This window comes from Cyprinodon tularosa, unplaced genomic scaffold, assembly GCF_016077235.1.
Source record: "Cyprinodon tularosa strain WSP-4 unplaced genomic scaffold, ASM1607723v1 ctg325, whole genome shotgun sequence".
NCBI lineage: Eukaryota > Metazoa > Chordata > Actinopteri > Cyprinodontiformes > Cyprinodontidae > Cyprinodon > Cyprinodon tularosa.
In genome coordinates, this window is record NW_024039036.1 from 813898 (window position 1) to 839915 (window position 26018).

The following is a 26018-nucleotide window of genomic DNA, read 5'->3' on the forward strand; positions in this document are numbered from 1 at the left end:
TAAAGTCCTCTGGTTCTCCATCATCAAACTGTTCATCTGAGGTAGAACCTATTGCCCTTTTGTCTCCTCAGTTAATAGCAAAGGGAATGTAAACCAAGCTACCATAGTCGCTGCCAAAATGAATCAAACAACCTGAAGGAAATCCAGTGAATAAACAAAGCTGGGATTCTACTCTGCTAGCGGTATCATCTTCTGCACACCGCAGACCGAATTCAAACAAAACAACAGGCGATGCCCACCGTGTAACAATCACTCCCTGTAACAGTCAGAGGTTGAATCATTGCTCACATCTTCAGATTTTTGCTTTGATTTAACAATACGTGTAAATTTGTTGGAGAGGGGGAGCCGTAAGAAGGCTTTTTGTCTCGACTAATTGTTTAGCCATTAAGAAAGAGCAGTTTGTGTTATGCAGCTCTGTAGTTATTCTATTAAACAAATAATCATAAAAATGTTATTAGGGTGACATTTAAAAAAATTGTGTGTAGTCAGTTAAATGGTGTGCTTAATCTAATAAACTGTATTTAGTCTGTATTCCCTGTGGAGTGTCAGTATTTTTCTTATTGAAGATCTTCAAAGATGGATAAAATCATCCAAAGAAAACAAACCAGCTTCGCTTCTTATTAAATTAGCATGCTGTTAGCTAGCTAAACATGTCTTACAGTTTTTGGCCTTCCTGTGACTTCCTCTTTAGACTCAGATTATATAAAGAACTAGCAGAGTCTCCTTCCCTTCATAAAATCTGGTCATGACCAGGAAAAAAGGCTGATTCCAGCCACTAGTCAATTTCTCAGATTAAAGTTAACTTTATTTTTTAAGTGTAAAAGGACCAATACATCTTATTATAGTCGAAGCTTTAAAGCCTCTAATCTCTGATTTTATTTCACTTTACTGGCCTTAAGTAGACAAAGACACAGCTGGTCGAGCACTTTAATATGATGCGTTTCTCTTATGTCTGCATCATTGACCTCATAAACAGACCAAAACACAAACATGGAGTATCTAGTGTCCATCGGTGACTTGGACCTTCCAGCTGCGAGTCCTTGAGTGGCAACTCAACTTCTCAGAGAACCCACACCATACTCTCTACAAATTGCCTCTCCATCTCAGCTGTCTCAGGCAATTATCAATTATTGGTGAATGGGTCGCCTTACGGGCCGGAGAGACTGAGGCAGGAGAGGGAAGGAGAGAAACGATCGGGCCTTAGGGTGACATGCTGTGGTGAGAAGAGCGCAGTGGACCTTCACTGCCATAATAAACTGGCTATACTCAATATGCAGTGTGCTACTCTGGCTGCAGGACCGCAGACATTAATTCTGAACTTTTGCTTCTAAAATATTAATAACACGTTGTTCTTATTCAGAAGAAGAGGGATAGAAATGAAAGTCTGGATACATTTCATTCAATAAATGTACCAGATGCAAGTTATCAGGTCACCATGACCAAAAAAACTCTTCGGCTTGGAAGTCGTCACATCATTTAAAAAAAAGTTATTTCCAGAATCATTCAAACGTTTACAAAAAAAAAGAAAACGGCAAAAGTATAAAAGCTGCACGAAGATGAAGCGATGATCTATGGAGGCTTGTGTGCTGATCATTAAGGCTGGTTTAACAGTCTTTTCTTCCTTTTGCCATCCATGTCATTTCGTAGCAAACTCTTTAAAGCAGGACCATTAAGCCTGGTTTATAGTTGAAGCACTGAACTGTGCAAACAGCAGGAGATGCAGAAGACTTCATACACACATGAATCACTGCTTTAAGAACGGATGGAGGAGCAACAGAAACGAAAAACAACAAAAAGTGAAAGGTAAGGTCCAAAATTTTACAGTTTTAACAGCCTTTACAAAAAGATCAAAAGAAGGTTCCCCCGTAGATTTACTATGGGTCTAGACTGCAGAAAACAAAATAAAGTTGATAAGAAATAATGTTTTCAACAGAGAACGCAGCCTTATGTTGAGTGAAGGCTGTTTCTCTCTCTCAGCTGCTCATTTTCAGGTGTATGGCTCCTTTAACAGCCGTAATAACTGCACAACCCAGGGAGCATTTCATAATCTAAAAACCCATTTAGAAATATTAGGATTAATAATGAACCATCCTTATAATTAGGGATGCTTGATATAATCGGCCCCCTATCGGTATCGGCCTGTATCGGCCTTAAAACTGAATATCGGACATCGGCCACCCCACCGATATTTAACCCGATATTTGATCAGCTTCTGAGTTTCTAGAGTCTAAAAAAAAAAAAAAAAATACTACTTCTTCTTCTTCCTCAAAAACTTATTTTTTACACGCTTAAAAACTTCTAAAGACGAGGGAAAAAATATTGATACATTAAAATATCACAATATCTTCATATGCTGATATATTGCCATTTAAAAACACCATATCAATCTCTTTTACAAATGAAATATTGCTATATGTCATCGTTATGCTACAAAATCCCCCAAAAATTCATGAAATTTTGCCATATTTTTATATGTTGATATATTGACGCGGTATCGATCTATTTTACTAACAAAATCTCACAAGAATTTGCTAAATATCATGAGATTTTGAAAGTAAAATAGATCGATACCGCGTTTTTAAAAATCTATTTGATATCAGCATATGTAAATATATCTGAGTATATTATATTTCAAAGTGTCAGAAATGGAAAACAAAACTGCTATTTTCAATGACTACTTATTTTTGTCCAGCTTTAACATCGGTATCGATATCGGTTATCGGCTACATGAGTTTTAAAATATCGGCATATCGGATATCGGCCAAAATCCCAATATCGTGCATCCCTACTTATAATTACTGTTATTCTCTGTCATTTAATAGGGGTGTAAATAATAATCGTTTTGTATCGATGCGTCGATCCAACAGCCGACGATCCGATGCATAGATATGTGTTTTCCTCCGGTCTATTTTTATCCATTTGCTCCTGGGCGTAATTCTCCCTCCCGTGCTACGGTGGCGCTAAACCTATTTTGCCCTCCTACCTCGCTTCCTGGTTATACTCTTACAGCAGTGTGTTGCAGTAAGCTTGACACAGACATTTTTGATTTATGCTCAATATTGAAGCGTGGTCTGTGCTACACGCTGTGGGTCTAGATACGGCCGAGGCGGCGAGGAAGTGGGGGCGAGTTTAGTCCGACGACGGAGGGACATGAGGGCCAAAAAGAGCGGAGATCCAGGTGGAAAAAAGGTCCCAGCGTTCTCGCGCACCTCGCTCTTCTAGCGGGCCAAACTTCACGAGTTGTTTTCCGCAACTTCGGTCATAAAAACAAAACAAGCCGGCCTCCTGTCTGCGGCACTGTCTGCGGTCAGCTACAATTTGGGAGAGGTGCAGCGGAGCGTCTGCGGAGGGGGCAGGATGTCTGGAGCAGAGGTATTGCATTGCACTCATTGCACAGGTTTTGTGCAGTATTTTTGCAGTTTTTATTGATGCAACGTTTCTACTTCTGTTATTTGCTGTTGTTTCTCAAAAAAATGCATAAAGATATTACAGCTTTCATTGATTTATTTCAAATTTGAAACATTGTCTAACCTGTAAGATGTAAAAAAAAAAAAAAAAAAAAAAATGAACCAATTAATCGAATCGTGGTGTATTCTTGAGTATCAAAAATAATCGAATCGTTGGGTCAAGAAATCGATACTGAATCGAATCGCCATGATGGATGTGATTTACACCCCTATCATTTAACATGCTGGGTGTGGAAATGTTGGAAGCCTTTTGGAGTTTAGCTAAGGAAACTGGAACCTGATCAGTTTATTACAAATTCCTGAAAAGTGTGGAATGGACACAGCTTCACTGCTGCTCGCAGCAGAGTACCTCAAGGAAATTAGAAAATACCTCTAGGCTCCATCTCAGAACTTAACCAAGGTAAAAGTTTGAATTCTACTTAAAAAAAAAAGAAAGAAAAGAAAAACCTTCTGTTTTAGTTCTTAAAGTGCAGTTGTGTTTAAGTTTAGCTTAATTACTATTATTAAAATGACTATGCAGAACAAAGGGAAGCTAAGGACACCAAGGATATCTGCAAAAAATGGTTCCCGTTTGTCCAGTAAAAACAAAAACTTCCAGAGAGGCTTTTGGGTGCTGGATGACCTTTCCCTCAGTTGAGTGAATTGCTAAAACATTTTTTCAATCCACAGCAGATTCCAACCAAGAATAGGAACAAAACCAACACAGTCAGAAAACAAGCCATTCCGAGGCAGCGTTAGGACAGGACACTTTTCTTTAACGTCACCAACATTAGCTCTAACATGACACCTTAACTCCTATTATCACTCCTTAGAGGTGTGTTTGCAGGCTTGCTCGACAAGTAGAGATCAAAGTGGTCATCTGCCATTATTTTCACCCTCAAAGCTCAAAGTAAAGGGTTTGGTCCCCATTTAAACACAAATAAATCCTAAACTGAGTGGCTTTAAACTCTCCAACCATTGTTACTTATCTGAAAAGTTTCTCAAATAGCAATAAGACCACAGTCTTCAGACAGAAGGCAATACCTTAAAAATAAAGACAAAAAGAAGGTTGAGAGATGCAAATTTATTTTGAAAAGGGGGGGATTGTGAGTGAAAATAGGTTCTCCAGAGGCTGTCCACTCAGGAGCCCCACTATAGTCATAGGGAGGGATGCATGTGAAGCTCTGAAAGCAAATATCTGATCAATGACTCACAGCAGACACCCAAGCTTAGATATACAAACAGGCCACAGAGAACCGTTCTCCCAAGATCAATTAGAAAACTAAAACTAAAGCAGGTCTAGGCCCTCTGGTAGCTCCTGGAGGCAGCAGCTCCAGTCAATTCTGCATGCATTATGCATTTATCTGCAGAGGTTACATGTTTGCAGCTACTGAAATGCAGATGGGCCGTTAACCATGACCACGTGGTGGAGCTCAAGCCTCCTTACCATTCATTTTTTATTAGAAATGCTGAAAACCCACCAACAAACATCAGCCACGCAAGCAGCTGATCGAACCAATTTATTACAAACCACATCTGCAGAGGTTATACTTGCTTCAACACATTTATTCTTAAACACTCTCAACCTGAGCAAACATCTCTGCTTACTGGGTTACATTGTAAGCCAATGCTGGGTGGTCTAACAAAACAATCTTGTCGTGTAGAAGATATGCCCATGCCTCCTCTGCAGACACTGTGGTTTGGACTTTTATTTATAAGAAAGCGCGTTCAAAAATGCCGGATGATCCCTTTCAGACTAACATAAGGGTTTTCACACCACATCAGCCAACACAGCCCGCCACACCCAGACACAGTCTAGAAGCTGGCCTGCAATCCTCCCCTAGATGACAGCTCCATTGGAGTCAAATCAAATTATGAATTAATCCTTTTATTATCATATATTTCAGAAGTCTTATCTAATTGTTTTTTTTATGTTATTCTTTTGGGTTTTACATAATGACAAAACCTCGTCCTTCATGAATTCAAAGGGACCTGAAATGAGCACAAAATGTGAAAGTCTGAATATATTCTAATAAAAATAGAGGGAAAACTGATCAAAACAGACTCGTGTTTGAATTAATAAGGCAAGTAGCCTGTAATTACTACAAGTTAAATGCACTAAGTTAACTTTACTTTGCTTTATTCTACCTTTAAAAATCATTTAATAGTGTAAATAGTTTATCTGCTTGCAGATTCTGATAAACACTTAAAGGTTTTGGTGATCAGGTGGCATTTCTATTCATTACTTAAAAACCTATAAACGCTAAAGGCAGTTTAGGAGTTGCCATATATTCAGCTGAATGCTTGAAACAATGCCAGGAAGTAAAGTAATCAGCAAGCAGCAGCTGCCCCTAAATGTAAAATAAGCCCCAACCCATCAGTGTCTCACTCCACAGGAATAAACATGTTTAAACTTAGTAATCAAATAGGTTCCCGGTTTGCTATAAAGTATAAATATGTCTAATTTTAATAATGTTTGAGAAAAACCACCTTTTTAGGCCATTAAGTTAGCATTTAATACAGCATAAACAATTGTTTAAATAGAAAACACTTTTTACTTAGCATATTGTAAAAATATATATATATATTGCCCTTTGAGTGATGGAAAGAAAAAAAAGCTAAATTGATTTTAAAGAGATTGGCAGCATATCAATTTATTGTAAACTGGTTGATAAGACCATTAACTTATACACCATTTGCACTACCCTTGAAAAACCGATCCATGTCGAGTCGAGACCGGTCCGAGCTCAGATCTGACGACCGTTTACACATCACGCTATCTCGGTTCCTCGAATCCTAGCCTCCTAGTGACGATCTGCGGTATTACTGCCAGTATTGAAGGAGGAAATCAAGCAGTTGGTGGCGGTAATGCACCAAAAGTTGTTTGCCAACCACCATAAAACACAAGAAGAAGAAGACGAAGAAGGAGGGAATCAAGCAAATCAAAATGGCGGCGCCCGTCACATTCAAAGGTTATGCTTGATTATTATTGCTGTACTTCGGTGTTATTATTTAAAATGTTGCGTGGAGAAGATTTCGATTGTTGTTTATAGTTGTTCTTCTTCTTCTGTTTTGTGTTGGTTGGCAAGCAACTTCCAGAGGGGCATTACCGCCAACTACTGGAATGGAGTGTAAATCTGGATGTGCAGCCAGACGGAGATGACGCGTTCTGCTCATGCGCTCTTGTTATCAGAGAACCGAGGCAGGGAAAAACCGAGCCGAGCCCACCTCTGGAACTGGTCTGCAGTTAGCGCGGTCCGATTGTGTCTAGCTCGGTTCAGTTCAGTTTGCTTTCCATTTACACATGATAAGTTATCTCAGTTACTGAGCTCGGACCGGTCTTGGCACGGTTTTTCAAGGGTAGTGTAAATGGGGTATTTATCTATAACTTGCATCAATAATAAAAGCAAATATTTGCAATAACTCTTCAATTCTCTAAATGCAGATATTTCTGTTTCACTACAGTAAATACAAGATAGCAGCGATGGATTCTAGCCAGTAGTGAAGATCAGAGAATTTAAAGCATCGCAGTGACAATAGAATGGATTTATCTCTCCACAACAATACTACTGCAAATGCTCAAACTCTATCAACGCCTACCGGCTACCTGACCAAACTAATTAAAATATTCAGTGCAGATCAGGGAACTATAAAAGTAACAGTAGAGGACAGACAGAGCTCAACATGAAGTGTCTCTAAACTCAGGGTGAGCTGTGTTTTTCTCTTTGCTTTTTTACATTCACTGTTCTTGTCAAGCATCGTCCTGTAGGCAACGGCTCATTTCAGTTGCACTGAGATGCAGAAAAGTAGTTTCTCACAGATGATTTATTTTTTTTGTGCATCCTGCTGCTTGATTGTCCATAAACCTAAACAGCATTCCCTTTTAGTTTTACTTGCATCCCCAATTTCCATCCCTTCCCTTGGAATGATATCGAACCATTGCGACGAATCATGAGGTGAGGCTACTCTGGGGATAACTGAATATGCATTTGGTAACAACTTCTGCAGATAAAGAGCTGCACATTAACCGTTTCCTCCACAAACAGATCTGCAGTCTGTATCAAATGAAAAAACCCTTTAGATTTGAAGCCTGCACAGCCTAGTGCTGGGGTATTATGCCTCACCAGTGAAGAAAATAACAGAAAAAGGTGTTAAGCAAAGAAAGGCATTTTTAGAAACGTTGATGCCTGCTGGTTGGGTTACGGTCGGTCACTCACTTGCGTGTTTGTCTGCCAGAGCGATGAGTGTGCTGGAGATGTCCCTGCGCCGGTAAAAACACACCACTTTGGCCTCCACGTTCCCATTGGCTGTCTGCAAACCAGAGACAATTGGCGTTACCAAGGCAACAAGTGGTGCCGCACAAAAAAAAACCAACACATGAGCGCGTGAACACACACACACACGCTCACAGAGTAAAATTTTAAAAAGAAAACGAGGACCAAGACTTGTTTTTTTAATTCGGTTATTCCCCTGGTCAAGCAGAAAGATTAAAAGATGGTTTTATGTTATGAGGAGTTGAGGCTGAATTAGGTTGTATTGAAAACTCAAAAAGAACAGATTAAGAATTAAAATTATTTTAAACCTCAACTGAAATAGGAAGCTGTGATAATTCTGCAGAAATGAGTACAGCACACTCCTTTATTAGACATTAAATAATTTATATCCAATGGAAAAACAACCTCAGTGAGAACAGATGGGGAAGCCTACCAAATGGGCCCTGTGCAGCTGTAAAAATGTTAAAACTAAATTATTATTTGTCGGCAACTTCAAGAGAAGCTTCACGTTAGATGGTAAAGATGCACTGAAAAACCTGCAGCTGAACAAAAATTTATAATTTCACAAATTATTTACTAAATTCGCAAATTTAATCAGCTCTAAACATCATCCAGTGGGTCAGTAATCGCCTAATCTAATGAATGTACAATACCAAAGCTAAACCAGATCACTTTAACAACAACAATCTTCAGCGTAGATGCCGTTCCTGAGCAGAGGATAACTCTAATTAGCCATTTTCAGAGGCTTTAATAAGGCTGGAAGAAAGGAAGAGAGAGGGTGACTTCCAGAAGATAACAGGAAGGTGTAAAGTTGTTTTCTTTTATTTATATCAAATATTTAACCTCCGTTTATCATTGAACATGCTGGGTCCTGAAATGTTATAAGCAATTAAGAAGGAATACATTAATACTATTGTAGCATTGCTAGTCATGCTAACCATTGATGAAGGACACATAAAACCTGTTAAAAAGGTCAACTCCATATGAATTAATAGCTAGGTAACCTTTTATTCAGAAGACCATGTCTGAATATATAAAATATTCATATCACAAACTAATTATAAAAATATAATATTTATATTAAAAACTATTCATTACATGCAGTTTTATTTGTCAGAAGTTCTCCCTTTTTAATAGTATTTTTCCATGTGCATCTCAGTCATGCTTAAACCTGAATCTAAATCCCTAACTGGAGGAGACCGACGGTGACAGGCAGAGGAGAAAGATGAAACTGTGATCTGTGTCAATCCAACAAAAGTGCTCCCAGATTTTCCATCAGAGGCTCTGCTGACTGGGGACTGACACCAGGCCCGTGTCAAAAACGTTCAACTCAGATTCATCCGCCTCTTTTTACACCCACCTTTAATATTGTATAACTGTTTTTGGTCATTGGTAGGATTTTTCTTTTTTTTTTTATTATACTTTTAAGTCTTCAAGGAGTAACAAAACGGTAATTAGTTTTTAATTTTAAAGTTCTAGCTTGGAAAGTTCCTACTTTACAAGAACTAAAATGGTAGAATCCCTGGGAAGTCTCACCAGCCCTTATACATACAGTTTTTGACAAAGCAGTAACACCACCTACTTAAACTACAAACAAAGTAAAGAACCGATCAATGAGAAAAAAGGTTGGTTCCAGAGTAACTGCAAGAGCAATCTGCAGGAACATCAAACCAAGTATTATTTGCAATACTGGATGAGAGAACAAACATCTCTTTTCTGTATTGGCCTGTTTAACTTTAACAAAGAACCTCCCAATCCAACCATGGTCCAAATAAACTCAGGTATTGAACCCTGTTGTTGACTTCTTATTACAAATCATGTCAATATTTTCATTGTTATTTTGCATTTAAACTGAGTTTCTCCAATTAGCCAAGTAATTTTTTACCAAAGTTAAAGTGATTTGTATTGGTTTTTGCAGTTTACGCCTCTGCACTAAGAAGTCACCGTCCAAAGTTTAGAAAAATATAAGAATTAGAAACTGGAAACTGCACTGACATAATGATAAGGGATGATTTGTGGGATACGAAAAATGCGAATGGAATTGCAAAATTTTGACAGAACAGGATTCCTGACACCTTTACAACACCTGATTGGCTGAAAGCATAAGGATAGATATGATTATCACTTAAAACACTCACACAGGGAACAAGCAGAAAAAGCAAGCTTACATTATCCAGTTAAAGCTTCAAACTCCTGAACATTTCACTAAAGCAGTGGAGGCATGGCTAAAGTTTATTGTTGTCATGTGCCAAGTCAATTTTTTCATTGGGAAAAAATAAGGTTTTATCAAATGTCAAAATACGAGAGAAAAACTTTTTTTTTGAGGAATTGGTGGCTAATTAATAAAGCATTAGTTGATAAGAACAGTCAACTTTAGCTGAATTAACATCAATAATATGATTCCCAGTTGTGGGATTAGAGACGCATTCAACCTCTGACAAGCACTCACCTTGTTCAGCTCCTCTATCCTCCTGATCAGCAGTGGGTTGCTGGACGAGTTCTCAAAATAAACATAATCTGCAGCATGAGAGAAAGGAAAAGGAGACAAAAAGAAAAATTTTTTTTTTTTTAAATATTATGTCAACCATCAATTTAGAGACACTCAGCAAAGCAGGGTGTCTGTATTTGGACAGTTTCATTAATGAGTCTCCATCCGATATATCTAGAAAATGTCAGTTCAACTTAATTGGGCTAATTTCAAACAAAGAAGGCCTAATTGTAGTCAGGAAGGCTGAGTGAATGAGATGTTGATGCACATTTAAACACAAAACAAATCTGTTGCTGCAAACCTTCAATTCAGCCTGCAAACCTTGAATTTCCTCACCCTCATGCTCTCTTTGTCTTTTGCTCCATTCATTCTCCTTCTGTTTGGTGTTGTTTGCATGCAGCGTAGGTCTAGGCTTGTGTGGGTGTGATGAGAGCCTGTATAAGCTTAAACATGTGTGTGTGTGTGTGTGGCTCCTGGCACAGCTCCAGGCCCATTGGAGGCTTAGCTCTCACCAGGATGTCCCCACAGGCCCCTGTCTTGGTAGGGTGCCTGGTCTTAGCCCTGCATGCGTCTTGGCTGAGTGTTTTCAGATTATACCCAGAACTTGGTAAGTTGCCTGGTGCTGAAGCTCTGTCCAATGCAATATTCAACCCCCCTTACGCTTTACTCTTGACCGCAGACTGCTTGGATCGTAAGATTTTTAACCAGTTAGTTTCCCACTATGAAAAGGTCCAGAACAAACCGGTTTAGGCACAGACCCAACACGTATTCACGATGTGAGCAACAGCTAAAACCTCTGGATTAAGGTGAAATATATTTTAGTATCATAACACAATATGATCGTAAAACATATTTAATAACAATTTTTAAAAAAGGACTGCACAATTCTAAATAAAAATAAACAAACAAAAGAATTCAAAACAATCCAAATAAAAAAGCTAATAGTAAGTTTTGGAAAATTAGCAGACTTAAATATTTTTTTGTGATGTTCAACCTTGAACTTAAAGATAGTGAAAGGAGGAGGGAATAAGCCGCATCTTCTGTTGTCTATAATTATTCGTACAGCTTGCAGATTTTGGTTCAAGTACTAATGCTTTCACTTAAAAATCATGTTTCTAACGACTGGAGGCAACACTAACATACTGGAGCAGCCCAGTATAAATCTTCAGAACCAGAAGCGTCAGAAAGATGAAGGCAAGGACGTCATCAAATTGGAAACCATTTCACTTAAAGATAAAAGGGTAAAACATTAGAGATGTACTCCAATTTTTCCCGATCCAACCGATACTGATACCTGGGCTGAATGTGTATTTGATACCAATCTGATTCAACTGCTGAATGAATGAACCATATATCTCGCCATGTTAGGGAATTAACTAGGGGTGTAAATCACACCGATGGTGATTCGATTTACTATCAATTTCCTGACCCACCGATTTGATTATTTTCAATACTTAAGAATACACGACGATATGGATTCAATTCGATTAATTGGTTTTTGTTTTGTTTTTTTACCTTACAGGCTAGACAATGTTTCAAATCTGAAATATATCTATGAAAGCCGTAATATTATTATGCATTTTATTTGATAAACAACAGCAAATAACAGAAGTACCAAAGCTGTTCCAGGAGCAAATGCACAAAAAGAGTCGATCCTCTTGCGGACGTGTCGATGCATCGGATCGTGGGCTGTTGGATCGATGCATCGATATAAAACGATTATCATTTACACTCCTAGAACTAAGAATTAAACACAGATATGAATGTACTTTATATTATTAATCAATAAATTAGCAGTAAAAAGTAAGGAATAACAGTTCCATGTAAAGAGCATTGGATTGGTTTAGGGCTGAATGATTAATTGCATTTTCAATAATTTTGCAATTGAGTAAAACGAGATTTTCTAACCGCAAAGGCTGCAATTTGATGGGTCACCTGACTAGAGGTGACTTGCTTGAAAAGTAGAACGGAGAGAAATTAAATTCTCGTATGCAAGTAACCTGCTGAAGAATGGCCTCAGACTCGTCAATAACCAGCAAAACTGAAGGTCTGGTACCAAAGAGGAGCAGTACGTCACGTGGCAGGAGTGGTACGTCACGTGGCAGGAGCGGTATGGAGAGATATTTGTGCCATCGGTTTGAGCGCGCAGGAACCAATCCGAGCGCGCAGTGAGACAACACGCGCGCGCGCAAAACCGGTCTGGCGCGCGCTCAACTCTGAAAAACCCTCTCAACACACTGTTCTCGCGCTCAGTTTCATCTCTGCGCGTGCTCGAATCCGTCTCTGCTCGCGCTCGCTCGACCTGCTCTCTCTCCGCGCTCAACACCAGCTGTGCGCTCGGCTGTTTCTCCGCTCGCTCGACTCTCTGCGCTCGCAACTTCAGCAATGTATGTAAATGAACCATACCATCAGCCAATCACACTCAGCTTCTTTTCATCCAATGAAAGCATTCCTTCCTTCTTCTTCTTCTTTTCTATCATGGCGGATCGCAAGCAACTTTAAGGTGCATACCGCCACCTACTGTTCATGAGTGTGTAGCAACATTGTTTTACATCTATTAAATTCTATTTTTTAATTTTGCATTCTGAAGATAACTAAATAATGCTTTCCTTAATCTATAAACATCCTTTATATTTCCTTTATTTCCCAATAATCCTTTAAGACTCCATTCTTGGCCTGTCATTTCAACTACTCTTCTCAATTTTTCCCTTTCAGGTTCATATGTTTTACAGTTCATTAATATGTAAGCATTCGTTCCAAATACTACATCCGGTTAGATGAAAAAAAATACATAAATAAATAAAAACACAATCAGGAAAATCAAACAACTCTTACAGTTATTTTGTCAACATTCCTAAGATAGTACTATAAAATATCTTGAATTATCTCAAATAAACTTCAGTAAAACAGTTATTAGATCATTGCCTCATCCATCTCTTTTACCTGCTATTGACATGGATTTAAATTTGATGTTTTAAAAGAAAAATAAGGAGGATATTTCAGGTTCCAGTATGGTTCAACAATATATAGATAAAAAATATTATGGATATGTTAAATTTTTTATGGATGCTTCAAAATATTCCAATATTAGGAATGGTGTTTTGTTTTAGTTTCATAATTTATTTTTAAATCGGGTAAAAGAATCAGTGATGGAATTCAGCCTACAAAGGAGAAATGTTTTGGATCATATTGGCCTTACAATGGATTGAAGAAATCGTTCCATTAAGAAGTTTAGTTTGCTCTGATTTTAGATCAGCGACCGTTATATTAATTTAAACGCAATTATTCAGACAGCAGACCTGATCTGAAATTTAACAATTATTATTTAGAAGACCTTTTACAGATGGACTCTAAATAAGAGGGTTATTCTTTATTATATATATTAAAAAGAATAATTTGATAAACAGGATTTTTCAGTTGGTGGCGGTAATTGTTGTTTGCCAACCTCCATAAAAAACAACAAAAAGAAGAAACACCCGCCACAAAAGCTAAGAGTAAGGCCAATATGATCCAAAACATTATCTATATACTGTTGAACCATACTGGAACCTGAAATATCCTCCTTATTTTTCTTTTAAAACAGCAAATTTAAATCCATGTCAATAGCAGGTAAAAGAGATGGATGAGGCAATGATCTAATAACTGTTTTACTGAAGTTTATTTGAGATAATTCAAGATATTTTATAGTACTATCTTAGGAATGTTGACAAAATAACTGTAAGAGTAGTTTGATTTTCCTGATTGTGTTTTTATTTATATATTTATTTTTTTTTCATCTAACCGGATGTAGTATTTGGAACGAATGCTTACATATTAATGAACTGTAAAACATATGAACCTGAAAGGGAAAAATTGAGAAGAGTAGTTGAAATGACAGGCCAAGAATGGAGTCTTAAAGGATTATTGGGAAATAAAGGAAATATAAAGGATGTTTATAGATTAAGGAAAGCATTATTTAGTTATCTTCAGAATGCAAAATTAAAAAATAGAATTTAATAGATGTAAAACAATGTTGCTACACACTCATGAACAGTAGGTGGCGGTATGCACCTTGAAGTTGCTTGCGAACCGCCATGATAGAAAAGAAGAAGAAGGAAGGAATGCTTTCATTGGATGAAAAGAAGCTGGGTGTGATTGGCTGATGGTATGGTTCATTTACATACATTGCTGAAGTTGCGAGCGCAGAGAGTCGAGCGAGCGGAGAAACAGCCGAGCGCACAGCTGGTGTTGAGCGCAGAGAGAGAGCAGGAGAGCAAGCGCGAGCAGAGACGGATTCGAGCACGCGCAGAGATGAAACTGAGCGCGAGAACAGTGTGTTGAGAGGGTTTTTCAGAGTTGAGCGCGCGCCAGACCGGTTTTGCGCGCGCGCGTGTTGTCTCACTGCGCGCTCGGATTGGTTCCTGCGCGCTCAAACCGATGGCACAAATATCTCTCCATAGAGCGGTACATCACTTGGCAGGAGCGGTACGTCACTTGGCAGGAGCGGTACGTCACTTAGCAGGAGCGGTGCGTCACTTAGCAGGAGCGGTGCGTCACTTAGCAGGAGCGGTGCGTCACTTAGCAGGAGCGGTGCGTCACTTAGCAGGAGCGGTGCGTCACTTAGCAGCAGCGGTGCGTCACTTAGCAGCAGCGGTGCGTCACTTAGCAGCAGCGGTGCGTCACTTAGCAGCAGCGGTGCGTCACTTAGCAGGAGCGGTACGTCACTTAGAAGCAGCGGTACGTCACTTAGAAGCAGCGGTACGTCACTTAGAAGCAGCGGTACGTCACTTAGAAGCAGCGGTACGTCACTTAGAAGCAGCGGTACGTCACTTAGAAGCAGCGGTGCGTCACTTAGCAGGAGCGGTGCGTCACTTAGCAGGAGCGGTGCGTCACTTAGCAGGAGCGGTTTGTCACTTAGCAGGAGCGGTACGTCACGTAAGCAGGAGCGGTACGTCACGTAAGCAGGAGCGGTACGTCACGTAAGCAGGAGCGGTACGTCACGTAAGCAGGAGCGGTACGTCACGTAAGCAGGAGCGGCACGTCACGTAGCAGGTAGCAGGAGCGGCACGTCACGTAGCAGGAGTGGCACGTCACGTAGCAGGAGCGGCACGTCACGTAGCAGGAGCGGCACGTCACGTAGCAGGAGCGGCACGTCACGTAGCAGGAGCGGCACGTCACGTAGCAGGAGCGGCACGTCACGTAGCAGGAGCGGCACGTCAGTTGTGTGGAATTAATATGGGTTTTTAAAAAAAAAGACGCTGTGCAACATCAGGTGTTGTGAGGGTAAGAAGACATTTGTTCACTAAACTTTTCCTGCACTTTAGAATGTGTGATGCAATTCACTGGAGATCAGTTAATATCATTTTCATGGATTGTTTGATTTATTTATTTATAGACTGTCCTGTTAAATTCTGGCAGTGTTTAAGGAGCGGAGTCCATATGTTTATGTATCATGTTTCAAGAAACATAAAAAGATGTTAATAAGGTAAAGCCACACATTTGTTTCCTTTATTTGTAATCTGTGCTTTAAATAAATCAGAATATTATGAAACAGATTTGTTTGTATATGTTTAAGAAAACATGAGAATTTAAATTGGGAAAAATAAGTGCATGTATTCACATTATTAACATAAAAAAACGCAATTAGATTTTGGAAAATCATTCAGCCCTAGATTGGATCGCTAATATCAATCACCAATATCCAATTCAGCAAATTAGTCAATATCAGAGCCGATCGGTGCATCTAAATATAAAACACCAGTAGGAGCCTTCAAAAGCTGATCAGCTACATATAATAAGAAGGATTTGATCGCTATTGTGTTTAAAAACTTTTTCAATCATTTGTTATCAGGGTTGAAATAGTCTAATGTGTCCAACATAAATAAAAGCGAAGTAAAAATATCACATTTTCTATCAAAAATATGTTTAAATTAAATAACCAAAAAAATAAATAAATCTGCCAGGGGTGCGGATTACGTAAAATATATTTCCCAAGATATAGAAAGCTTTCGATCCAAGAAAGTGCTAGAAGCATTGACAGATGCATTTTTTGACAGATGACAAAATACATCACATACTACTACATCTCGTCCAAATGGACAAATCTGCTGAGATCCTGTCTGGGAAATTCAGCCCTCATTTTCTCACGGTGGAAATCAGGGGGCCCTACAGAAAGCAAGTCTGTGGGGAGTCATGCCAAATCAGAGTACAGGACACAACTATGAAAACAGACCGCTTTAACAATTCTTATTTTCATTTCTACCATTTAACCACAAACTTTAAAACCCAAAGGGGAAATTTTGGAGGGAAAAAAATATCTTCAGTCAATGTCCTAGAAATGAATCAGAAGATGGGAGCGACAACTGAACTGCACAATGCTCCATCCAATTACCCATACCTTTCCTCTGTGAGCTAACCAACACAGCGCTATTGATCCAAAGGAAATGTGGAGTTGGCTTTCCTCTCAGGCACTTCTTTCACTGTTTAACATCCCTGTAAGACATCAGGGGATGCACACAAGACCCGTCAGCCCTCACACTGCAACAGCTTGTTATCAGACTCCCCTGTCACTATAAGACACCTTCGTCACACTGCTGAATACCAAATAGGGCGAGATGAAATCGAGCGCTAAGAGCGTTAGAAATTGATCACAAGACATTTGAGTAACTTGCTTCTAGGCACCCCAAACCCAAGGTCTGAAGGCTGAACTATTAAATTAAACAGAAAAATTATGATTATGTCTTGACAGAAGGCAATATAATCTGATAATATAATATAGGAAAATTAACTGTCAGTAAAATCCAGTTGTGAGAAGTGAATTTATCTGATTGGTGAATCAGTCCAATGTTTTAAAATTAACTTTAAGAGGTATAACAAAAATAATTAGGAGCACAATCTTCTTATCTAAGCCTTAGATAAAAGTTTGTTATTCTACCTATGAAGACACAAAGCAGATTCAAATCCAGGGTTTAATTTGAAGTCGAGAATCAAGGTTTGAACCACGTCTGCCTCCACAATGGAGTCCAGATTTACCATCACAGCTTCAGCACCGTCTCAAGACTTAAAAAACTGGAACAATGTTACACCTAGATAAATAAAATGGATTAATATGTATTATGATCCTGTGACCTAGATCAAGAAGTTGATGTCATGAATGGATGTTGAGACAAACTTTGTGCCATTTCTGCTGTTCATTAACCAGGAGCCAGAATGTGTCGGAGCAGGGCCACATTTCAAAGCTGTTATTTGCCTCCATGCATCCTAAGACAATGACAACATGTCTCCACCTACATCTAAGGAAGGGGGGACTTTGGGTACGGCTTGACGTCTTCTTTTTTCCTCGCTAAGGAAAAAGTTACCAAGAATGTAATCAATCTTACGGGTTAACTGGATCCCCACCCTACAGCAGGGAAATGGTTAACTGTCAAAGAGCAGGCTGCTTGAGAGTTTCCACCATGAGAGGAGATGAAGCCCAGTAAAGAACAGCCTGGAGAGGAACTGGAAATGAGAGCAACTGAGAGGGAGAGGGCCTGTAGGCACTGAGCAGCGTCGCTCAGTCTCTCCGTTTCCCATGAGCCCTCCCGCCGCCTCACCCTGCGTGTAACCGCCCGACTATCCATCCCCCACTCAGAGCGGCAGCCAAACAGCAAGCTCCGACGGCTGTGATGTCACAGTGCAGGCGAATTTTGTGAGAGCCAATCAAGGCCTTTTTCCTGAGCCCCAAAAGAGCGAGCCTGTGGGGCTGATCGAAACCAGGCCAGAGAGAGACTCACAGAATCTGAGATGCATTTCAGGAAGAGGGGAAAACATGGGAGAATTGGGAAGCATTAAGATGCAAAATTAGAAGAGCGGTGGAAAATGAAGGAAATATATATATAAATACACAGAACTAGAGAGCCACTACATGAAAGCTACACCAGGGGACTATGTATAGAAAAATATTATCATCTTCCAACACAAAATAAAACATTAGCAGATACCTTCCAACACCGTCCCAATAATCACTCTCTAGAGATCTGCATTATTTTTATATCATTGTCTCAACATGAGTGCAGACAACTAGTGGTAGTTCTTGCATAAATGGTGCCGTTAGGTTGGCTTCAGTAATTCACGGATCAGGCATTCATGCTTTTTCACCCGCACTATCCCTCATATGCTGCCAACACTTTATATAGATCTTAGAGATTTAGATGCTGAAGCTCAGGAACAGCTTCCGCCTTCATCAGGAAGGAGAAGAGTAAAGAAAAAGCAGGTTAACTATAACTAATGTCAGTCATTTATTTTATGATGACTTAGCATCCTGCTGGTCTACTTTAGATCAACTGCGATTTTAGTATTTGACAATCAGTAGAGCCATTTCTACTTCTGCAGAGGTGGCTGGAAAACTTTTCGTACAGGTTCAAATATTAAGTCCTCAGAAGATAACATAAGAAGGTAGTTAATACCCTGGGATGGACTGGCAACACCTTTCTTTGTTGCCTATTGGCTGCTAAAGATAGGTCTGTCTCACTCCTGTGACCCTGAACAGGATTAAAGAGGTACAGAAAATTAATGGATGCTACTACACAAAGTGATCTATAGCTTAAATAAGTCCTGGTCTAAAAAGTCTTCACACCTTCTGAAATCTGTCCCCCTTTTTCCAGCCTTAAACCATAAACATCAAAGTAGTTTGTTGCAATTTTAAATGATAGCCTAATATGAAACGGTGGAAATATGTGGTCTTCCCTAACGTTTAGCTTCCCTTAGTCGAGAATATCCTAGCTTTGTACATCTAGGGAACAGAATTTGAACTACAGCTGCAGGATGTTAGAAAATCTTGTAAAGACGATATCAGGCAAGATGCATGTTCCTTTTCCTCCCTCGTCTCACACTCGTCCTTTAATCAATCTCTGACTTATAGTATTTTGAGTAAGTTCATAACATTTAGAACAGATGAAAGGCATCTTTCATCAGAAGCTTTTTCTGACAAACTGAACTGCATTTAGTCCGGGCTTTGTCCCACTCTAACCCATGAAAGGATCTAAACCATTTTCACCTCCAGTTGTAGGTTTAGATTCGTGTTCATGTAGGTGTGAAGCCTTTTCGCCCGATATTTAATGTTTTGCTCTGGGGTGGGATCACCGTAAAGGAAGAGGAACTAAGTGGATTGCAGTGACCACAAACATGACATCTTGCATCTTTCTTATAACAATCTTTTTCCTTGCTCCGTTTCATATTCTGAAGCGCACAGAGAATCACAGGTTCTCCCACCTGAGCCGTGTGCCTCTGCAGCTCCTCCAGACTCCTTTTTCTTCTGCTGACTTTGTGCATACACATATTTGGACTCTCAGAGGGTGGTTAGAGGGAAACTGATTTTATCTAAGGTAAATGAAATAACAGGGACCAAATACGATAAAACAACCTTCGTTATCATAACAGATGAAACAGTTCGAGGGGTGTGAATATCTTTGCAATGGAGTGTAATAGCAGGGCTGTTTTTCTTTAGATTCGTTTTAGGTATCCTACTGCAACATCTGCCAACATATGTTGATCACCTGACAGAGACACAGCGCCTCCTGCCAATGTTCCTCCAATTAAAAGCTACAACACAGCAGGTGAGGCATCGCCTCTGTTAAAGAGCGATACCAGCTCAAGGACATGAACACACAATCAGTTACCAGTCGGCAACAACAAGCATAGCTTAATCATTTCTAAGCTGGAAAACAAATAAGGTCCATTCAGAATTACGAGTTTTGAGGCAATTAGTATGTCGGGCCGTCCTGGGGAAGGAGGATGAGGAGGAACACAACTACCGCTGCACAACCCACGGCCTGTAATCTAAATCCACCACTCCCACAACGAGATGCATCTGTTCCCATAAGCAACCGTCACAGATGAGACTAGAGCTCAGTCATATAAAGACGAAGGGTTTCTATGGTAATTACTAAAAATGTAAAACCCTCAAGATAACTCACCTTTATTTGTCTACATTCTTCATCTTCTCTCCCTGATGGCCTAATCCAGAAAGAAACATCCGAGATCATCTTCATAGATATTTGAAGACGCCAACAAGCGAAGGACCAAATGGCTATTTTCAGACATCATGTCTGCTTTATTGGAGGATCAGATCTGTACGTTAAAACATTTCAGCTCTTGGCTTACTCACATTTAATGTTACAGACATGGATAAGGTCCGGCCTGTGAATTGCAGTTATAGTGACACATTGTGCAGGGAATGGAATTGCTGTCACGCATCTGTTCAATTGGTTGTCCTAAACTTGGCAGGAAGGCTGCAAAGAAGCCTCAGACTCGGACTGTGTGAGTGCACCCACCGGACCTGCAATTCAGACAACTGCCAGCATGGGAAATTAACACTAGCCATCAGCCAGGTAAAACAGGAGCTCTGCAAAAGTTTTTTTTTTTTTTTTTTTACTTCATCAGTTTGTGTATCAGAGCAAAGCCCCAGGTGAACCACAGCTAGTGAATATGTAGAAATCTTGAGCAAATGTAAAACAAGCTCATTAACAGTATTTGACTCAATGCAAATTGAAAAACACAAAGTGTTTCCACTCAGCAAATATAGAATTTTCCCAAAAATCATATTCTGGTGTCTGTATGATTCCTTCACAACAAAACAAGTTCACAAAGTACAAATATCATCAACCTGTATGTAAAAGTAATGCATGTCATGTATTCTTTTATAACGACCTCTTTTTTTCTTCAGCGCACTCGTTCTGTTCATATCCCTGCTGGGGCAACACAAATTATTTCAACCAATTACAGGTGCTGGTCATAAAATTAGAATATCATGAAAAAGTAGATTGATTTCAGTAATTCCATTTAAAAAGTGAAACTTGTATATTATATTCATACATTACATACAAACTCATATATTTCAGATGTTTATTTTGTTTAATTTTGATGATTACAAATGACAACAAATGAAAATCTCAAATTCATCATATCAGAAAATTAGAATATTGTGAAAAGGTTCAAAATTGATGGCCCCTGGTGCCACACTCTAATCAGCTAATTAACTCAAACCACCTGCAAAAGCCTTTAAATGGTCTTTCAGTCTAGTTCTATAGGCTACACAATCATGGGGAAGACTGCTGACTTGACAGTTGTCCAAAAGACGACCATCGACACCTTGCACAAGGAGGGCAAGACACAAAAGGTCATCGCTAAAGAGGCTGGCTGTTCACAGAGCTCAGTGTCCAAGCACATTAATAGAGAGGCGAAGGGAAGGAAAAGATGTGGTCGAAAAAAGTGTACAAGCAAGAGAGATAACCGCACCCTGGAGAGGATTGTGAAACAAAACCCCTTCAAAAATGTGGGGGAGATTCACAAAGAGTGGACTGCAGCTGGAGTGAGTGCTTCAAGAACCACCACACACAGACGTATGAAAGACATGGGTTTCTGCTGTCGCATTCCTTGTGTCAAGCCACTCTTGAACCACAGACAGCGTCAGAAGCGTCTTGCCTGGGCTAAAGAGAAACAGGACTGGACTGCTGGTGAGTGGTCCAAAGTCATGTTCTCTGATGAAAGTAAATTTTGCATTTCCTTTGGAAATCAAGGTCCCAGAGTCTGGAGGAAAAGAAGAGAGGCACTTCATCCACGTTGCTTGAAGTCCAGTGTAAAGTTTCCACAGTCAGTGATGGTTTGGGGTGCCATGTCATCTGCTGGTGTTGGTCCATTGTGTTTTCTGAGGTCCAGGGTCAACGCAGCCACATACCAGGAAGTTTTAGAGCACTTCATGCTTCCTGCAGCTGACCAACTTTTTGGAGATGCAGATTTCATTTTCCAACAGGACTTGGCACCTGCACACAGTGCCAAAGCTACCAGTACCTGGTTGAAGGACCATGGTATCCCTGTTCTTAATTGGCCAGCAAACTCTCCTGACCTTAACCCCATAGAAAATCTATGGGGTATTGTGAAGAAGAAGATGCAATACACCAGACCCAACAATTCAGAAGAGCTAAAAGCCACTATTAGAGCAACCTGGGCTATCATAACACCTGAGCAGTGCCACAGACTGATCGACTCCATGCCACGCCGCATTGCTGCAGTAATACAGGCCAAAGGAGGCCCAACTAAATACTGAGTGCTGTACATGCTCATACTTTTCATGTTCATACTTTTCAGTTGGCCAACATTTCTATAAATCCTTTGTTTTTATTGGTCTTCAGTAATATTCTAATTTTCTGATATGATGAATTTGAGATTTTCATTTGTTGTCATTTGTAATCATCAAAATTAAACAAAATAAACATCTGAAATATATGAGTTTGTATGTAATGTATGAATATAATATACAAGTTTCACTTTTTAAATGGAATTACTGAAATCAATCTACTTTTTCATGATATTCTAATTTTATGACCAGCACCTGTACTCCCTTGATTGGCAGGACAAACAGTGAAAAATCTATTCCCCCCCCGGTTTATTAAATACATTAAAAACCTAAGCCTTTATCCAGCTAATATACACGTGTCCTTAAATAAGCAATAACTGATGCACTATGTCTGCAGAAGAAAAGCTTTGGGATGTACGGTTTACTGCAGAGGTTTTCAACGTGGGAGTCGGGAGATTTAGAGAGATGGATAAACAAAAAGCTTGATGGACGGATGGACGGATGGATGGATGGATGGACAGACGGATAAAAGGCCTGATGGACCAAACGTTAGATGACTGGATGGAAAGAATGAAGATGAATGGAAAAACAGATGGACAGAGTGCTACGATATATGAACAAGACACACTGTAGATGGATGGGCAGATGGATAGATAAAAGGCCTGATGGACCAAACATCAGATGTACACACGGAAAAGAATGTAGAGGAAAAACTGAACCAGTATCCTTCCTCTTTGCATGTCTAGAAAAAAATGTTTTCCCCTCGGGCAAACTAAAATCTGTAGGCTAGATGTCTTTACTTAACACAAACTCCTTAGTTTTTTGGGGATTTTTCTTCCTGCCTACTCTTGGTAAAGTTCTAATAGGACCACTGTGACAAATCCAAAAACTGCTGCTTCAGGTAATCATATTTGCAATATAATCGTATTTCAGCAAAATGCAATTTTTAAGTTTCAGAGGCAGTCAATTTCAGTCATGTTACATTTAACAATCTAAGGCCTGAAGAGACCCAAATCCGATTTTTTTTTTTTTTGCCCACATGTGACCTGGATCTGATCTTTTCATGGCAGTCTGAACAACACAGATTTTTTCCAATCCGACCCAGGCCACTTGGCTATGTGGTCCGGAATCCGATACGAATCTGATCTTTTCCAATGCGACCTCTGTCTGAACGGCCAGGTCGCATTCATCCAACCTGAACGCCATTAATACATGACAAAGGTTGTTAATCTGCATCTTGCTACACAGAAGCGGCAAGAAAAACAAACACGATGGCGGACGATGATGTGGAGAGTAGTATATTTTTTTAACCATCTTGAAAAGATTGAGGTTTTAAGATTTGGAAAGATCGCTAGATGCGCTCCAGCACTACCATTCAGGTTTACTTCCGAAAATATAGAGAACGCTGGCCTGGTACGTCATTGTGTCCTCTACTGTGCATGCGGGACACCTAAACTGAATGAATGCAGTTCACACAGGAGATCACATACAATTCACATATATGTGAACAGCAATGCAAAAAAAAACCGGATTTCACAAAAACAAAATCAGAATTTAGCATCAAGGTTGATTTATACTTCGAAACTAGGTCGTCTGCATAGGTGTCGCGGTGAACGCAGAGACGTCCCCGCCCCCTCCGCAGACACTCTGCTGAACCTCTCCTAAATTGTAGGTGCCTCAGACAGGAGGCCACCGATTGGTCAAATATATATCCGCTTGCCGGCTTGTTTTGCTTGTATGACCGCAATTGCAGAACAAAACTCGTAAAGTTGGAACAGCTAGAAGAGTGAGGTGTGCGAGAACGCTGGGACACTCTTTCCACCTGGATCCCCGCTCTTTTTCGCCCTCATGTCCCTCCGTTGTCGGACAAACTTGCCCCCACTTCCTCACCACCTCAGCCCTATCTAGACCCACAGCTATTTCCCTCTTGCGTTGTGGCGTGGAATATAACGCTTCAAAATTGAGCCTAAATCAAAAATGTCTGCGTCAAGCTCACTGCAACACACTGCTGCGGGGAGTATAACCAGCCCTTAAGAAATCAAAATTTGCACCTCCCACCCTTAAGGTGGCAGTGATAAACTTAAAGTGAGTTTGCGGCCACATGGAGGGAAAGAAAGATTTAAAGCCCACATTCAGATCTAAGAATTTCTCACGCAAAAATTGGCAAAAAATAACTACAATTGACATTTTTTGCTAAATTGTTCAGCTCTACTTTTAATACCTATTTTGTTTTGTAGACGGTTACAGAAAGTATTCATGAAGTGATATTACTGAAAGAGAACAAACAATTTCTTATTAACCAATGGGTTACATAAACTTGAAATAGAAGACGAGTCTTTCTACCAGCTTGCCAAATTCTGAGATACTGAATGAAGGCCAATATATCCAGGCTTTAATTTGTTTTATTTTTTTGGGGGGCAACATCAGAGCGAGTTCTGATAATAATATCAGATCAGGACATCCCTCCCCAACGGCACAATAAACACACGATAGAGAACAAAATAGGGCTAAACTAAAATTGATTAATACTGTGAATCAGTTTTTCTCTTTCCTCCTTCTGTGATTCTTTCCCTTTGTAATATTTTAGCATTTTGGAAAATGCCATTCATGTCCGATGTCACCGTCTGCTACCATGACACTCTGTCCAATGGGCCAAATATTACAATAGCATTAAAAATGTCACTGCTAATACTTAAACTAAATCAGACAACTACTGTGCTCAATACCAATGTTGCACACACTCCGCTTCACACTCCAGAATCAAATGATCCTCTGTTTCACATGAAACTTTCAGAACACTGTCTCAGCTGTTTGTCACATGAGACGCGGATCTATACGTGGAAACTCTGGAGGTCCATCTAACGTTACCGTTTTCTCATCAGATTCTGTCACAAAGCTAATAAATATGGTGCATCAAGTTAAAGAGCGTGGAAAAGAACGGGCATGTATTGATGCGGAGTAAGACAGGAGAAGCTCATCCTTAGGTGCAGCTCTGAATCAGAAAGGTTAGAGTCGTCAACTGAACATTTATTTTATCTTTTTGGACATAGATATGTTAAAAGTGTTGAAGCCACTAGGTGGGGAAAAGAAAGGCTGAACATTTTGACAATATACCAAACATTAATACTGATCACATCCCGTTTATGGTGGCAGCATCATGGCATTGAGCTGGTGAGAGTCAATGGATGTAGCTAAATGTAGAGAGAGCATGGGGAAAAAAACAACAGAAAAACACCGGAGCTACGGTGATCTAAGAGGTTTTCCTTTCAACAAGTGAACTCTTCTTCACAAACAGCCAGAGATGCATAAAATGGTTTAGATCAAAGCGTGTTCAGGGGATAAAGTTGCACAAACCAGCCCAATATAGCTTCAGAGGTGCACACCAAAGGTGGGAGATTGTAAATAAATGCTCCAACATGAAAAAATGTGACGCTGTGTTTATTTTTGGCAAGATTTTTCAACGTGACTGATCATACGAGGAATTAAGCCACATTGGATTTTTAAATCTGTTTGTCAGTTTTTGTTTTGGTTCAAATGGAACCCCACGTTAGTAACCAAAACTTAATGAAGAGAAATACCAGAGACGGGTATTGCAGCTGGAAAGGTGAAGCTGGTTTCTTTGGAAACCCATCAGCGCTGAGCCTTCTGCTTTGTTGGCCAGTCGCATTCATACCAGTTCCTTTGAATCCTTCTATGCACCGTTCAGGCTCTGCATCTAC

The 26018-nt window shown here is 39.8% G+C and overlaps 1 protein-coding gene across 1 annotated transcript in view; it reads right to left on the bottom strand.

The window, feature by feature from the left end:
• mta1 (metastasis associated 1) overlaps window positions 1-26018 on the bottom strand; it is a 66448-nt gene that overhangs the window by 32405 nt on the left and 8025 nt on the right. Inside the window, 2 exon segments of the mRNA XM_038293387.1 lie at window positions 7664-7757; window positions 10170-10237. Coding sequence (XP_038149315.1) covers window positions 7664-7757; window positions 10170-10237 — 162 coding nt within the window.